Source organism: Mus caroli, chromosome 4 (genome assembly GCF_900094665.2).
Source record: "Mus caroli chromosome 4, CAROLI_EIJ_v1.1, whole genome shotgun sequence".
In the NCBI taxonomy this organism is placed as follows: domain Eukaryota; kingdom Metazoa; phylum Chordata; class Mammalia; order Rodentia; family Muridae; genus Mus; species Mus caroli.
In genome coordinates this window covers 90,865,707-90,883,201 of record NC_034573.1, presented here as the reverse complement: position 1 = coordinate 90,883,201, position 17,495 = coordinate 90,865,707, and the positions used below count along the sequence as shown (strand labels likewise).

At 46.4% G+C, this 17,495-nt stretch overlaps 1 protein-coding gene across 1 annotated transcript in view; it reads left to right on the top strand.

Annotated features, from left to right (window-relative positions):
- The window catches only part of Kank4 (KN motif and ankyrin repeat domains 4), a 63,267-nt gene extending 60,062 nt beyond the window's left edge, over nt 1-3,205 (top strand). Inside the window, exon 10 of the mRNA XM_021161381.2 lies at nt 1,519-3,205. Coding sequence (XP_021017040.1) covers nt 1,519-1,641 — 123 coding nt within the window. The 3' untranslated portion in view covers nt 1,642-3,205. The remainder of the gene's footprint in view (nt 1-1,518) is intronic.
- Nucleotides 3,206-17,495: the final 14,290 nt, after the last annotated feature.

Here is a 17,495-nt window from a genome sequence, read left to right as displayed (position 1 = left end):
AGGCCAAATAGTTCCTGAGCTGAGAGAGAGAGAGAGAGAGAGAGAGAGAGAGAGAGAGAGAGAGAGAGAGAGAGAGAGAGAGAGAGAGAGAAAGAGAGAGAGTCATCTAATCATGTGACTTAGCAGATTCCAGCCTAAAGAGAAAAGAGCAGAGAGAGGGGACAGCAAATTCAGGGCTAGCCTGAGATACTAATTCAGTCACTGTTTCAAAAGGAAGAAAAAGCTGGAGAGATGGCTCCGAGGCTGAGAGTGTACCCTTTTCTTGCAAAGATTCCTCAACTCCCTGATACCTACAAGTGGCTCTCAATGCCCCTAAGCGCCAGGGCTTTTCAGAATGCCGGCTGCGGGCTTGTGCCCACTCATAAGAGACTGCCCTGTGGAGCGCACCCTCCACACCCCAGGTGTGTGGGCTCTGCCTGCATCTCTGTACAGCCAGCAGCCCCGTCTAAGCCCAGGGGCCTGGCTTCTTTAGACTGCAGGACTCACAGGCTCTTCACACAGTGAGTGGGTTGCGTGCAGTCGAGAAAGTGCTGCAGTGACTTCAAGTCAGGAACTGTGAACTTGTACAAGTGCTGTGAGCTTGCTTTTGGTCCTAAGGAAACAATGAACGATGGGAGGGTGCTGGGCAAGGTAAGCGTGAGGACCTGAGTTCAGTCCCCAGAACCCACAGCCGTGAAAACAACCCAGCATTATAGCACATGCTTATCATAGGGCTCACTGACCAGGTAGCCTTGCCTACTTGACAAGTTCCAGATCAGTGGGTGACCCTGTCTCAAAATGAACAAGGTAGACAGTACCTGAGGAGGAGCAACACCTTGTGTTGAGCTCAGGTCTCCACATACACATACAGACATGTGTACATGTACAGATGAATGTGCGCATACACACACACACACACACACACACACACACATGCATGTGCATGCTTGCACAAAGAGAAAATGCCTTTTCAGTGAGTTTGTGAGTGTGGACACATAGAAACAAACAAGCTTCCAATAATTGGAAATTTTCTGGTATATTATGGGCTGTTTTAACAGCCTATAAGAAGACATGCATTCTGAAGACTGACAACGGGGAAACATCTCCTAACATACCACGGTAATTTACAACAAAGGGGGATTCTAGATAGATGTGTGCCCCCCTTTCACGACTGTAAAACCAGCAACAGGTTTGCACTGGAGAGAGTACAAAGAGAACACACCAAAATGCTAGTGCTCACTTAGATCTGTGTATTCAGAGAGGGAGGGTTATTTTCTTTCCTAAAATTTCCAATTTTCTTAAGTGTGGAGCGTCTGCCAACCCTTTCTCTCTTCACACTGGCACCGACGCCCCAGGACAGGGGTGGCTCCTGCAGAAGGGGCCCTCATGTTTCACGGTCCCATGCCATTTGAGTCACATCCCCTCCGGGGGTCACCTGACGTTCCTAACATCCTTTTCAACAATGCCCCCACTCTTCCCGGTGAGTGGATAGGCAGATAGGATGATTTTTTTCTTTCTTTCTTTCTTTCTTCCCTGCAGGCTGGCCGAACAGCTTTGTCCCTCGTTCTGAATTCACCTGCCCACATGGAAATCGCAGAACTTCTGCGGGCCCACTCAGAGCCGGGCAGGTCCCTGGGGCCGAAGCAGCTGCAGAAGAATTAGCAGCCAGGAACAATAGGTTCCTTTTCTGGACTCCCCACTTGCCCTGAGAGAGGGCCGGGGTCACAGCCAGAGGGTCACCATTCGAGACAGAAACTATGTCAAATATGCACAGTACATTCCCGTCATATAATTCTGCTCATTAGGATGTTCGGTAGTGTTTTGCCTTAGGCCAAGCCCCCCACAGTACATGGGGTTCAGAGCAGGGTGTGAGGTGCAAAGTGCAGGCTGCAGTGGAGTCATCCAGAAATTCAAAACATCTTCGGCTTTGAATTCCTCGTGATGTTGTCTTTGCAGTCCTGTGTAGCAAGCAGGTAGGTCACGGCACCCTCGCACAATAGAAAAAGCAATACTTTTTACATGGAGTTTTAAAGCGTGCTGCTTTTTTCTTTGTTTTGTTTTTAATCAAGTATGTATACAAATATGTTCCAGTGACTATGCATGTCTAGAGAGAATGGCAGAGGAGTCTAGATTTGGGCAAAGTAGGACTAAGCCCAGTGATGTCAGTGCCAGGGTGTGACACTTCCCTCGATGGAAGTAAGCAGAAAACAAATGGTTAATACTAGTGATGCATGCTTGACAGAGTCCAGTTATTTCACCCGTTCCCAGCCTACGAGAGAAGCAAATGAACTGGCCAGCTTCTTGCTGAGAGTGGGTCACCGTTGAAGTCAACATTACTCACCTGTCTCTAGAAGCACAGGGCCCCTACAAGCAGGTACCAGCTCTGAGAACTTCCTGGCTCCTTGGTGCACAGACATCCAGCCGGGCTGCAGTAGCAGCCAGCCAGGGTAAGATAGAGCTTTCTCTGGACTGACATCCCTCCCAGGGATAGTTCTTTCCTGAGCATCCATATCCCCTGGGTCCTGTCCATGGCAGGCTCATAATCATAGCTCTGAAAATCTCACGCCAACATTATATATATATATATATATATATATATATTTCCTTTATATAAAAGGAAGAGCATCAAAATTGGTGATCTGTACACTGAAACACTGAAGCAAGAATTCTCATTTGGGCTGGGGTACCTATTTGTTTGGTACCCCTCTAAGTCACAAAGCTTTTGTGGGTAACAATGCCATCGTCCCCAGGGTGGAAGCAAGCATACAACCTACCTCTGGGAGTCTCCATAAGAAACAGCTGATAAAAGTTTTGGAATCTGGATAACCCAGAAAGGCTGTCTTCAGACATTCTGTAGCAAAGTCCTTCCCACAGCATGATTTGTGAGAGATGCCCAGAATCCCCCGTGTGGATGCTGCTTAGAGATGGGAAGGATGGCGAAACAGACGAGCTTTAAAGAATGCTGTAAGAGGATTTATTCCAATGTCAAAACGTAAATGTAAAAGCAAACACATACTTTTAATAAATGTTAGCTCCATGCTTTACAAAGGTTAATGTGTATCTAGCCCCAGGGATCTTGTTATGCAGCAGGTCTGAAAGGAGGCCTGAGTTTCTGTGTGTCTAACTGGGCCCAGAGGACGTCAGTGCGGTCAGACCACAGCCACGCTTCGAGAAGCACAGCTCCGGCCTGTCCTTTTTGTTTATAAATTAAAATGTTGCCTCTCAATTGGTCTTAAGATTTCTTTGCTCTTGATTCTTGGGAACTTGCGATGCAGGCCTGTATTATCTAATTTCTTTTTGCTATGACAAAATACCCAAGGAAGGATACTTATGAAGAAAAAGAGGGTTTTACTAATCCACAGTTCTGGAATCTAATCGGCATGGTTGGGGGTGTGGGGAGGCCTGTGACAGATGGCAGGAGCTTGCCTAGAGGAGGAAGGGAACACAGGATAGGGAGCAGAACGGCAGGGATTTTGAGCAGTGACTTTGTGACAGCTGCTCTGGGTCCCAAGAGAGATACTTTAAATACCTGTTGGCAGTATCCCCCCAGTTGACAGCATGCCTGCTCCTTAAAGCTTGGCACTTCCCAGTGCTAGGGTAGGGGATGACATGCTGTAGAAACCATCACAGCCAGAGGGTCATAGGACCCTATGGAAGAGGCTTTGAGCTGAACGCTAAGGTGTTAGCCAGGGTGTCCTAGAGGGGGCAGTGGGGTTGCAGATGTGACAGGAGTAAAGGTGCGTGGCCCCATAGAGGCTTTCAGATGACTTCAGTTTCAGTTCATGGGAGAGAATTGAGAGAGAAGATAGATGGTCTTGTTTGTTGTATCTTGATATTAGAGATTTAGACTTGAGCCAATTTGTGAGTGTCTCGCAGATAACTTTAAGGATTTAAACTCTCAGAGGCAGGCGGATTTCTGAGTTCAAGGCCAGCCTGCTCTACAAAGTGAGTTCCAGGACAGCCAGGGCTACTCAGAGAAACCCTGTCTCGAAAAACCAAAAAAAGAATTTAAACTCTCGCCAGGCATGGTGGTGCACGCCTTTAATCCCAGCACCCGGGAGGCAGAGGCAGGCGGATTTCTGAGTTCGAGGCTAGCCTGGTCTACAGAGTGAGTTCCAGGACAGCCAGGATTACACAGAGAAACCCTGTCTCGAAGGAAAAAAAAAAAAACCAGATTTTAAACTCTCCCAGCATTCGGGAGGCAGAGGCAGGCGAATTTCTGAGTTTTCGAGGCTAGCCTGGTCTACAAAGTGAGTTCCAAGACAGCCAGGGTTATACAGAGAAACTCTGTCTCGAACAAAACCAAAAACAAACAAACAAAAAAACAAAACAAAACACAAAAAGAATTTAAACTCCTTTCAGAAAAACATACGTATGCACTAAGCCCTACTGGTAAAATCCTACTGCTAGGGACTGAGCATGGAAAGGGGCTTGCTCCCAAGCCTGATGACCTAGTTTGCTTCCAAGGAACCACATGGTGGAAGATGAGAACTAACTAAGGAGAGTTGTCCATTTCTACCCCACCTTGATCATTCAGTTCCTGGATAAAAGACGCAACCTTTAACTTAAAATATGCCTTTATCAGCACTACACCTGGGCAGATATCTACACTCTATGCTATTAGAATCTACTCTCTCCTATCGATAACTCTGAGTTATTACTATGTTCCATCTGAGCTACGCTTAATTCCAATAGGTCAGCCCTCATGGCCATGATTTTAAAATTCTTATCCCATAGTGTCTTATTTTCTCTCTCCTTCCTCTCTCATCCTCATGGTCTCTTCAGACTCCAAGCCAAGGAATCTCAAATCCCACCTATCTCAATTCTGCCCAGCTATAGACTGTAGACATCCTTACTCACCAATCAGGGATAACTTGGGGTAAGGTCACACAGCATCACATGGATCTAAATTCAGACTCTCTCCTCCCTGGGGATAAGCAGACCTTGGGGAGCTGTTGGAGTCTGTCCAAAGACCTTAACTCACAAAGACCACAGAGACAGCCACCGCTGCAGACCGCAAGAGGATTTTTATTGATCCAAGTCGTTGGAGACCCCCCTCTCAGCATGCAGGCCAGAGGAGAGACCCAGAACAAAGAAAGAACACACTTTTTATACCTTGTAAGGGGCAGATTTAGGCAACAGGGTAGCTGGCTTATTCTCATTGGTGTAGCAAGTAACCTTTTCAGGCATTGGTTGGTTTGCATAGTGACTACCTTTGGCCTAGTGACTCACTATGTTTACCCCCATGGTGGGTTATTATGATTTGGTCAGCACAGCAGCAGTACATTTTGAACTTATGGGTCAGCTATAATGTCACAGCTGTTAACACCACAGGGAATTCTAGCAAGGTCAGGGCGGTTTGTGGTCTTTCTCAGAATTCAGTGTGGGGCAGGAGTAGGGGAATTTCTCTGGGAACTGCTAATCTTGTTATGGCTATTTTTCTGAGAACAGTTCATTTTGTTTTGGCAGCTGTAGACTTAGTCATTTTGACCACTAAGTTTCTGAAAGTCCCTTTAAGGGGGGAAGGGGCTAGGTGGTCTTGAGTTTAGTTTGGATTCTACAGAGCCAGTATTTAGCATTACAATATAAGCAGAAGACCAAACTTTAAAAGAGATGTAGCTGAGGGATACAGCACTTGTCTGTTTGAGGTTCTTGGGTTCTTTTCTGGCAGGGGAGGGAGAGGCATTACCAGAGAGAGTGAGAGCCATTGAAGACTTTCTAAACACTGAAGCCATCCAATCAGAAGTGAGACTGGCTGGGAGTGGTGGTGCACTCCTTTAATCCCAGCACTTGGGAGACAGAGGCAGGCAGATTTCTGAGTTCGAGGCCAGCCTGGTCTACAAAGTGATCTCCAGGGCAGCCAGGGCTATAGAGAGAAACCCTGTCTCAAAAACAAACAAACAAACAAAAAACAAAACAAAACAAAACAGAAGTGAGACTGGAAGCAGGGGCACCAGTTGGGATTCTCTTGCAAGACTCAGGGCACAAAGCAGTAAAAGCAATAAGGCCTGCTGGGAGAGGCACCAGGAATGAGGGTGTACCAGGATGTGGTCACAAACTGAATAACAATCCCAATTATCCCCAATGCCATTCTATTCTACTTCCTTAGTTATAGGATCTCCAACTCAGTACCAAGGACAGAGACTCCACTTCCTAGCTTCCTTTGCAGTTTGCTATGGCTTCTCAACTACACATGAATAGTGAGACTTCAGGCAAAGGGAAGGGACATGCACCTTCCCTTTCCCATTGGCCAGGATGCTGTAGCCATCCAGCTTGATCCATAAAGATGAGGCTAATGCCCTGCAAACAGAAAAGGAGTCGGAAGGAGATGGGGTACTGTTATACCTGCTCTGGGGTGCTTATTCCTTTTTTGACAAAATCCAAAAGTATTCTCATCCAAAAGTAAGCCACTGTCCACTGGGACCCCTCCTGAAATCAGATAACATCCTTGAGACCTCAAGACAGTCCAAAGGTGTGATGGTTTGAATATGCTCAACCCAAGGAGTGCCACCAGTAGAAGATGTGGCCCTGTTGGAGTAGATGTGTCACTGTGGGTATGGACTATAAGACCCTCATCCTAGCTGTCTGGGAGTCTCCTACTAGCAGCTTTCAGATGAAGATATAGACCTCTCAGCTCTGCCTGCACCATGCCTGCCTAGATGCTGCCATGCTCCCACCCTGATGATAATGGATTGGACCTCTTAACCTGAGAGCCAGTCCCAAATATGTCTTGGCCTTTATAAAACTTGCCTTGGTCATGGTGTCTGTTCACAGCAGTAAAACCCTAACTAAGACAGAAGTTGGTACCAGGGACTGGGGTCAGGCCTGGCCATGTTTTTGTTTGGAAGAATGTGGATTTAGGGACTTTGGATTTAGAAAGCCATTAGATGTTTTAAGTGAGGCTTAATGGAATCCTAGTAGGAATATGGAAGACTTTGTTGCTGTAAGTGATTTGAACTGTGCAGACCTGGCCCAAGAGGTTTCAATGGGGAAGAACTTCAGTACGTGGCCTAGAGACGGTTTTTGTAGTATTTTGGTAAAGAACATAGCTGGGTTTTTTTGCCCTTGTCTGAAGAATCTTCCTGAGGCTAAGGTGAAGAGACTCAGATTAATTGCATTGACAAAGGAAGTCTCAGAAACACCCATCATAGACTTTTTTCTCTGGTTAATCCTCATGAAGAGCATTTTAAACAAGCATAGCAAGCTGAGAAAGAAAAAAAATATAAAATATATGGTTGGAGTATTGAAGGGGCTCCAGGAAGTGAAATAAGTTGAATTCTGTATTTAAGGATATTAAATTGAATTAAGGAAGTGGTGACCTTGGAGCAGGATCACACCCAGAAAAGTTTAGATTCAGGCTTGGCAGAACAAGCCTTTAATCCCAGGACACAAAGGTAAGCATATCTCTGAGTTCAAGGCCAGCCTTGACAGGGTGATTCTAGGTGAAGAAAAGCTTAAGTCCAGGCATGGTGGCACACACATTTAATCCTAGCATTAACAGGAGACAGAGCCAGGGAGATTTCTGAGTTCAAGGTCAATGTACAGAGCAAGTTCTAGGACAGCCAAGCTTAGGCAATTGAAGGAGTTGAAAAACAGAAAGCTGGTAATGATGTAATTGAACAAGGGGGCCATGTTCTAGCTCCATCAAGTAGCAGAACTAGGCAGCTTTGGCTATTTGGCTCTGGCTTTAGAGTCAAGAACAGAAGAAACTACTGGGACAATTGATCCTGGTTAGCTGGATCTAAGAAATTAGTGGTGAATTAAGAAGAGACCAGCAACACTGAAGTGAAAGAAGCTGGTTCCAGAGATAGTCAAGGTTGTACCTCGTACTACAGCTGTACTTGGTAATGTGTAAGAGTCACCCAGTGGTACTGGTTTTGATGGCAAGAAAGGGTCTTGAAGAGCAGCTGAGGCTTGGCACCGTGAGAGGCCATGAGAGGCCATTGGTGAAGGTACAGCTTCATTGTAGTTGATGGCCTAGGACTGAAAGGGTCACGTAAAGGAGTTGAGGCTTGTCACCAGGAAGAGAGCCTTTGATAGGCTATTGGTGAAGCCTAGTTGCAGCGGAAGACCCCAGTGTATTGGACATGACAGTACCATGAGATGATCACCAAGAACAGCAGTGGCAGTGAGTGGATCAACCTGAGCTTAGAGTGTTACAGAGGACAGGGCTGTGGAAGTGATGCCAGCCCTTTGGAGGAGCCTAGAAGATCAGGTGTGGATTCCAGACACTGAAACAAGAAGCTGTAACACTGAAGTTGCCTTGGAGACCCCAAGATGTTGAAGATGCCAGAGCCGTGGGTGGGCTATCTGCTGAGGAAAGCTGCTAGCAGGGAGTGGAACCAGCCCAGAGAAAGAAGTTACAGTCAACAAAAATGAAAAGGGAGTGGAAATCTGAAGATCACTTTGGCATCAGACATGGAGATGCAGAGTTTGGAGTTTGCCCAGTTCATTTCCTGTCTTGCTTTGGGGATTACAGTTGGATGAATCTCAGAAGAGACTTTGAACGTTAGACTTTTAAATTGTTGAGACTGCTATAGACTATGGGGACTTTTGAAGTTGGACTAAATGTATTTTGCATTATGCTATGTTTAGATATGGCCCCCATAGACTCATATGTTTGAACAAGCCTATGGGAGCCAGGGAGTGGAATGTGATGGTTTGTATATACTCAGCCCGGGGAGTTCCACTATTAGAAGATGTGGCCCTGTTGGAGTAGATGTAGCCTTGTTGGAGTAGGTGTGTCATTGTGGGTGTGGGCTTTAAGACCCTCATCCTAGCTGCCTGGAAGTGAGTCTTCCACTAGTAGCCTTCAGATGAAGATGCAGAACTCTCAGCTCTGCCTGCACCAGGGCTACCTAGATACTGCCATGTTCCCACCCTGATGATAATGAACTGAACCTCTGAACCTGTAAGCCAGCACCAAATATTTGCTGGCCTTTATAAAACTTGCCTTGGTCATGGTGTCTGTTCACAGCAGTAAAACCCTAACTAAGACAAAAGGCATCAGGATAGAAAAGCCTTTTTGATGCTGGGCATTCTAGAGGTAGAGGCAGGCAGATCTCTGAGTTCTAGGTCACTCTGGTCTACAGAGTAAGTTCCAGATTAGCCAAGACTACACAAAGTAACCCTGTCATGGGAGAAAGAAAAGGAAAGGAGAGGAGAGGAGAGGAGAGGAGAGGAGAGGAGAGGAGAGGAGAGGAGAAGGAAAGGCCTTTCTACAAAAACTTGACTCCCATCTGGGTGTCATGGATGTCTATGATGCTAGGCCCTGGTCCACGGTGATGGTGGAATTGCCAGGCCACAGCTCTGCAAAAAGTGTAGCCTATGCCACCCTGGCATATTTCAGGATATGGACTGTCCATGCCCGGGCAGCCAGTCTTTAAGCAAATCTGCTATGAGAACTTGAGCAAAAGCACTGAATTGTTTGAGCAACTTGAGAGAACACAGTCTCCTGCAACAGTGGTGGTTAGTTTGTGAGAAGGGATTGAAGCCAGAGGAGGGAAGTGAGATTCCAGGAGAGGGTGACTTTTCATGAATAGAGGTCAAGGTGGGTTAAAGGGAGGTGGGAGGAGCCATAGTCAGGGCCCAGATCAGCAAAGTATGCTGATGGAGTAGATGGGGGATGGGAGGAAGGCCAGTCATCCTAGCCTGCATCACAAGGGCTGCCTACAGGAAAACTCACCCCTATCCCTTAAAATATAGACCCCAGGCACCACTGGAGCCAGTCAGCTGTCTCCTAAGAACCCCAAAGCTGGTATTTAATAATACCTCCCTCCCAGCTACACCCCCCCCCCCCGTATCTGGGTTGTAATATAAAGAGCTCTGAAGTCCCTGATTATGCATCAGCCATGTGCTTGGTGCAGATGTTCAGAGCAAAGCAAGAAGAGACAGCCAGGGCAACCTGTGGTATTAGGAAGATAACCTGTAGATGCCTACACTCAAATATGGGAACTTTTCTGCCAGGGTTTCTCCTCCCACCCCCTGTAGGTACACAGCACCATGACAGGAAGCAGCAAAGGCAGGTGTCCGTGGAACAGTCTGCTGCTCAATCCCAGCGGCAGCGTGGGAAGCAGCACGAAGGGCCAAGCTTAGTCTCTCTCCCTAAACTCTGCCCCTAACAAAAGCAGCTCGCACCAGGCATAGGGTTACAGGTCTTTGTTAGGGTGGCAGAGGCAAGGGTAGGCGGATCTCTGTGAGTTTAATGCCAGCTTGGTCTACATAGTGAATTCCAGGACAGCCAGAGTAGTGAGACACTGTCTTTGAAAACAAAACAAAACAAAACAAAACAAAACAGAAAACAAAACAGCAGCTTTTGGTTTATGGAGCAGTTACCTTTCTGCATCTGTGAGTTCTACATCTATAGAGCCAGCCAATTGTGAATAACAATAATAAATACTAAGAATGCTTTTCATGTGTAGACAAAGACTCCTTGTTATTGCTTCCAAACAATACTGGGTGACAACAATTTAAATAGCATTTTCACTGCATTGGGCCTAAGCAATCTAGAGCTGGTTTAAACTACATGGACATCACGCTGAGTGGAAGCCACACCCAAGTCCTTTCTCCTCTTAGCCCTAGTGTTTAAAATCTATTAGCAACAAAGGCAAACAAGAGCTCAGGGCTGGAGAGATGGCTCGGAGGTTAAGAGCTCATACTCCCCTTCAGAAGATCTGAGTTCAGTTCCAGGCACCCATGCGGGGCAGGATGCCACCTGTAAATTCAGCTCTGAGGGCAGGGGTGGGCTGGGTGTCAAACGCTCTCTTCTGGTTATTTCAGGTACCTGCACACCTGTGAGCACACACACACACACACAGATGCACATAAGTGAAAAGAAAGAAAACTCAGGAAGTTTGAACCCCAACTCTGAAATAAATAAGTAAATAAATAAATAAAGTATATAATAAGTGTGTGAGTTATATGAGAACATTATGCCTTTTTACATAAAGGACTTGGGTATATAGATTCTGGTATCCTTAGAATGTCCTAGATGTAGTCTCCTTGGATACAAGGGACAACTGTACTTAGGCCCAGCCATGAGTTTTAAGGGCTTTAACACTTGAGAGGCAGAGGGAGGCAGATCTCTGTGAGTTTGAGGCCATCCTGGTCTGCAAAGTGAGTTCTAGGACAGCTAGGACTACACAGAGAAACCCTGTCTAAACAAACAAACAAACAAAAAATCCAAAACAACAACAAAGTTTGATAAGAGCGTCAGATATGTTTAAGTGCTAATATTTTTTCCATCTTCCATTTGAAGAAACAGAAGCAAAGAGAGTTGAATAACTCACCCCAGGACCGCACAGGTTCAGAATTACAAACCAGCCAATCAGGTTAGATTTATGACAGCTTGACACAAGCTACAGTCATCTGAGAGGAGGGAACCTCAGGTCAGAAAATCCCTCCATAAGATCAAGTTGAGGTCAAGCCTTCATGGCTTTTTCTTAATTAGTGATTGATTGCGGAAGGTCCAGTCCATTGTGGGCATGGCCACCCCAGGCTGGTGCTTCTTGGTCCTATAAGAAAGCAGGTTGAGCAAGCCATGAAGAACAGACAAGCCAGCAGGCAGGGACCCTCCATGCCTCCGCATCAGCTCCTGCCGCTAGGTTCCTGTCCTGTGTGAGTTCCTGCCCTGACTTTCTTCACTGGCAGACTATGATGTGGAAATGCAGGCCAAATAAAACAAACCCTTTCCTTTCCAACTTGCTTTTGGTAGTTGTGTTTCTTCATAGCCATAAAATCCCTAAGACAGGCTTAAAAATTCCACTGCCATACATCCAGATCTTTTCTTGTTCCCTACTAGTGGCCCAGGCTAGGGACAGAGTGGCTGACCACAGAAGACATTGCTTAAAGCACAAGCTTTCCCAGGGGCTGAAGGTTAAGGCAATATCTGACCTGCAGGTTTGTGAGAGGCATCCCTTAGAACAGAGTGTTTGAGATGGGGACAGTTGTGATGTCAAATGCCTGTGTTTCAGCATTTCTTGAAAGAAAGGGGCCTCTGTTCATGGACCAGATGCCTGAGCCTTGCATTGCCTCAGTGGTTGGAGGAAGGAACTCTCTCCTAGGACCCTGGCTTGGGTCCCCAGTGCTGTGACTTCATAGACTCCTAGACTCCAGCCCAGTGAGAAGATGTAGGGTTTTAAGTGCTGCAGGAAATTTTTTGGGGCATTTTAAAATATAGATTATTATATTTATTTATTTTATTATTTTATTTATGTTTATTGTCTTTCTCTTTTTTCCCCCTTATCATTTGTTCCTAACTTGCCTCAAACTCACAGCAATTCCTACCTCCACCTCTCAAGTGCTGGGAGTGTAGAGCAGGCTATATACGACCATACGCTGGTCCTTGATATCTTAATCCCTCACTGATTACCACAGTGGTGGCAACTGTATCTTGAAGTCTAGTGTCCACACAGGTCATCAGGAAGTCTTGTTAAAGAGCAGATTCCCATTCTTGGGCCTGAGAGTTTGCATTCTAGCAAGTTCCCAGTGCTGCTGGAGCTGCTAGAGAGTAACCTCCTGTGGAAAGCAAGGAGAGAGACCCATGCTGGATCGGTGTCCTCTCTGAGGAGGGGCTGGGGAAGGAGGGGACAGGAGATTTCACTGTATATACTGTTTGAAACCTCATGAATTTTTCATAACTGTCTGCATATGCTATTTACTCAAGAAAAATCAACAGAGGGAAGGGCAGGGACAGTTCCATGTAGCCAAAGCTGGCTTGGAACTCACCAAGGAGCCAAGGATGGTCTTGAACTCCTGACGCACCCTGTCTCTACTTCCCAAGTGCTATGATTTCAGAGGTGGGCCACTGTACCAGCTTCAGGAAACTACAAATTTTGAAGCCAATTCTAGAGTCTGGAATCAAGTTTAAACTTTGAATGCTATCACCAAAGGCCTTCAGGGCCTGCTACACTTGTTTCCCTAGAAACTGATTCTTTCTGGTACAGAGTCTACCAGCTAGGATGCAGGCCTTGCTTCTCCCCAATTTTTGGTGGCTTCATAAGAGAAATGTTTGCTCTTTTTGCTTGTTTGTTTTGATTTTTGAAACAGGGTCTCACTCTACAACCCCTGCTAGTCTATCCCTGCCTCCATCATGGCCCAGAAGAGTCAGTCAAGATCAAATGAACTTACCTCCTCCATCCCTCCGTAGTGCACATGAGTATGTGTTGGTCCCGTGATGATCCTGGCACCCTTTTTCATACCCCTCCTAACCTGTATCTTCTGGAAGCAGGAAGCCTGCCTCGCAGCTCACAGTGATTATACTGTTGCAAATCACAGCAGACTTTAACAGGGACAGATACTGATGTACTGGGAAAGGTCACCCGTGCCAGGGAGCACAGGACCGCCAGCTGCGAAAGACATGATCTCATTTCTAGTCAAGAAGAAGCTAGCTCACTGGGATGGAATGATGGGTCGGTGGGATTTAAGGATTAACATGTGTAAGAGAGTCTGCAAGGACAGTTTTAGACATTTGCATGGCAAAGGTCAGCTTTTATTTTCCAAGACCATCCTCACCTGGAAGTCCAGACTAGCCACAAACTCCTGCTTCAAGCAGCCACTTGCTGGGATTCCTAGACTGGGGCACCCCTCGGCTTCATGCCCAGCTTCAGCCGTGATCTTCACAGGCCATCGGGGTCTGGTTCTGCTTCCCATGTCCCTGGCTACCTCCGACAAAAGCTATTACTCAAAAGAAGGCGTTGGCCAATATTTTTCACTTAATGTTCCATAGCCAGTTAGCTAAAGAGAAACGGAACCTCCCAGCAACCGGACAGATCTCTAAAAATGTGTCTGGTAGCTGTGAATGCTGCCAGGACCAGGGCTAAAGACAGAGAATATTCATAAACTAACCAGGGAGATTTTAATGCACAGAGTTATGTGTGTTCAAGCCTAATCAACAAATTGTAAAATTAAGGTAAAGAAGATGGTTGGATTTTTTTGTTTTTGTTTTTCTCTGTGTGTGTGTGTGGCTGGAGACATGCTCAGTGCTTTCTTGGGCACCAGGCATTTTTTTTTTAAGGTGGGGGAGGGGTTTGACCAGGCTGGCCTCGAACCCGAAATCTGCCTGCCTTTGCCTCCCAAGTGCTGGGATCAAAGGTGTGTGCCACCTTGTCTGGCAAAAATAAATATACTTTAGACATGAGCTCAAGGCCTTGCTAAGCAAGCCCTTTACCACTCTTGCTTCATCCTCTGTCCCTACCCATCTGTGCTTGACTAGCAGTCTTGGTTGTGCTATACTTTCCTGTCTGTCTATGGTATTCTCATGGCACCCAAAGCCTTTCTTCCCATTAGCCTGAGAATTCTTTCATATTGCCTGTCTCCTCCAGGAAGTTGCCCCTTTCTGTGGCTGGGCTGACTGCTAAGTCATTGAAAAGATGCGTTGGTTAGACTTGGAAGAGTACCTCAGAGGCAGCAGAAACTGGCTGGAGCTTCCTAAGTGTTGTTGCTTGTTAGGAATGGCCCCAGACCACCAAGGCAGCAGGAGAGTCAATTGCCACATTGAAACACCCTGAGCCAAGTTGGATATTTGACAGGGACAAGCCACCATGGTCTTGATCAGCGCAGGCCTTAATCCCAGCACTTGTGAGGCAGACACAGGTGCATCTCTGACTGAGGCCAGCCTGGTCTACATAACAAATTCCAGGATAGCCAAGGCTACAATCAGCTTTCTGGTAATGAAAACCCAGCCCCATTGAACTCCTAATTTGATTTCTCCATCGGAAGATGGAAAGTTTAAATGCATATGGTATTTTGGGAGTACTGTGTTCTCTTGAGCAATGACTTGATCCCTGAGCCTGCCTGCTTCTCTGGTCACCTCTTGTTTAGCATTGACTTCATCTCAAGAAAGAAGAAAGTAGTATCAGATCAGTGTCTGTTGGGTTCTGTGTTTTTCAGAAGAGGGCGTCACAGAAGAGGGCACAAGCGGCCTTTCCCAGCCCTGTCCCTCTCAGAGCTGCAGAAAGCCTTGCTGCAGAGTGGAAGAGTGCTCTACTGCACTGGAGAGGTCAGGCAGGGTTGGCAGTACATGCAGTACCCTGGGAACCCCCGGGGAGCCAGCAGGCATCTAGAAGGCAAAGAGCCCAGCTCTGTAGTGTTCAAGTGGAAAGGGGCGTGGCCTAGCCCTAAGAAAGCACAGTGGGCTTGGGCTCAGCTTGCAGAACTGTACCTGTTGCTAACGCAAGGAGCATAGCCAGGGTTCCCACATCAGCATGCGTCATTGATTGCGTCCAGTCTTAAGGGTTATTTTATCTTCTAGATACTTTATTTGCTATGGTTTGACCCAGGGTCTTCTGGAGCCCCGGGCTGGACTTATCTTGACCTTAAATAGCTGAGGATGACCAACCTTGAGCCCTTGATCCTTTGGCTTCCAGCTCCTATTTGCCATCTGGGATTACAGGTATGCCCCACCAAAGCCACCTAAAGGTTTTAGCTTTTAGGCAGCAGCCTTATTATCTAAGTCTTTCTAGAACATAATAGGGAAAAAAAAATAAGCTGGGCATAGTGGTACATATTTAACCCCAGCACTTGGGAGGCAGATTCAGGACTTTGAAGCCAGCCTGGTATTTAGAAAAGTGTACCCATGTGTACCAAAGAAACACATATCTGCAATTTAGATTGAGTGATATGCAGGCTTATATTTTAAAATGTTCTGAGTTAATTGTTGGGTTGGAATTTGACCCAAAGAAAGTCAGGATGCACTGGATCTGTGGACAGACCTAGGAAGGCAAGGTGTGGAAGTTTGGGGGATGAAAGCCCTGATGGTTCTAAGATAGAGGAGGAAGAAAAGAAACCTTTGAAAGGGATGCAAGGATTGGAGCCCCGGGAAAGATGGAGAGCTGGGACTAGAGTATGCAGGCAGCAGCCAAGGCAAGGCGGCACTGAGCTGGGGATATCGCTGGGTTGAAAAGCAAGAGGTTGAAGGTCTGAGTGAAACCACATCCCTCCTGCACTCTTAACACCCGGGACGGAATGCCAGGGGCGGAATGGAAGCGCTGGTGGGAGGAAGGCTCCGGGAAGAACAGACCCTTCTCTCCTCAGGTTCCAGTTTAGCATTGGCCCGACAAACAAATCTCAACTTCCCCCAGCATGCCTGTTGTGAACTGGGCTCTGACTAATGACATATGTGGCTGCAGAAGAGAGACCAGCTTCAGCTCTCTCTCTCTCTCTCTCTCTCTCTCTCACACACACACACACACACACACATCCTGAGTGACCTTCAAGGCTCTTTTTGCCTTGAGAACTTGTGAGTGTTGCATAAGGTTGCTGTGGTGATAATTTCCCAGTAAATAGCTAACAGACTAGAAATATCTCAAACAATAGATTTGGGGAGAGTCCATATGTTCTCAGACACGACTGAATTGTGTGTTTTAATTTGGAGAGGAGAAGAAGAGAACTTTACTGCTGATATATTTTAGACGGTTGCTTCTTTCCCAGTCAAAACTGCCTGTTGTTTTCAGAAGATAAATCTCTGTGAGGATTGGGTCTCTGGGAGGCAGGAAGCATCCAGAAGAACAGTCAGGACCATATCATGCTGTGTGCAAGTATTGAATTCCAGAAAAACAAGATCATGAATAAGACTATATTAGTGCCTTTGATTTTTATTGCTGTAGCTTCGTCTGTAGCGCAACATAAATCTGTTGTTTTCTGTTATAACTGCCTAAGAGCTTCACTGAAATAGTCACAGTATCGGGTTAAAAAGGGGGACCACGGGCTGGCGAGATGGCTCAGTGGTTAAGAGCACGACTGCTCTTCTGAAGGTGCAGAGTTCAAATCCCAGCAACCACATGGTGGCTCACAACCATCCATAATGAAATCTGATGCCCTCTTCTGGAGTGTCTGAAGACAGCTACAGTGTACTTACATATAATAAATAAATAAATCTTTAAAAAAAAGGGGGGGGGATCACAATCAGCAAGTGAGCTCTCAAGTCTCCCTGAAATCAGACTCCTGCCTTTGGACAGGCACACTCTTCTCCACCATGAAGATTTAGAAAATGGAACGTCAAGGCTGAAGGGATGGCTCCAGGGTTAAGAGGGCTTGTCTTTCGTGCAGAAGACCCAGGCTCACCTCACAGCACCCACATTGGGTGGCTCACAACTGCCTGGCCCACCAGCATCAGGGATCCGGTGCTCTTTTTTGACCTCTCAGGGCGCAGACACACATGTGCACACATACTGATAAACAAATAAAACAGACCGTAATTTAAATCTTAAAAATTGTAAAAGATTTATCTATTTATTTTATGTATATGAGTAAACTGTAGCTGTCTTCAGAAGAGGGCATTGGATCTCATTACAGATAGTTGTGACCCACCATGTGGTTGCTGGGAATTGAACTCAGGACCTCTGGAAGAGCAGTGAGTGCTCTTAACCACTGAGCTGTCTCTCCAGCCCCTTAAATCTTTTTTTTTTTTTTTGGTTTTTTCGAGACAGGGTTTCTCTGTATAGTCCTGGCTGTCCTGGAACTCACTTTGTAGACCAGGCTGGCCTCGAACTCAGAAATCCGCCTGCCTCTGCCTCCCG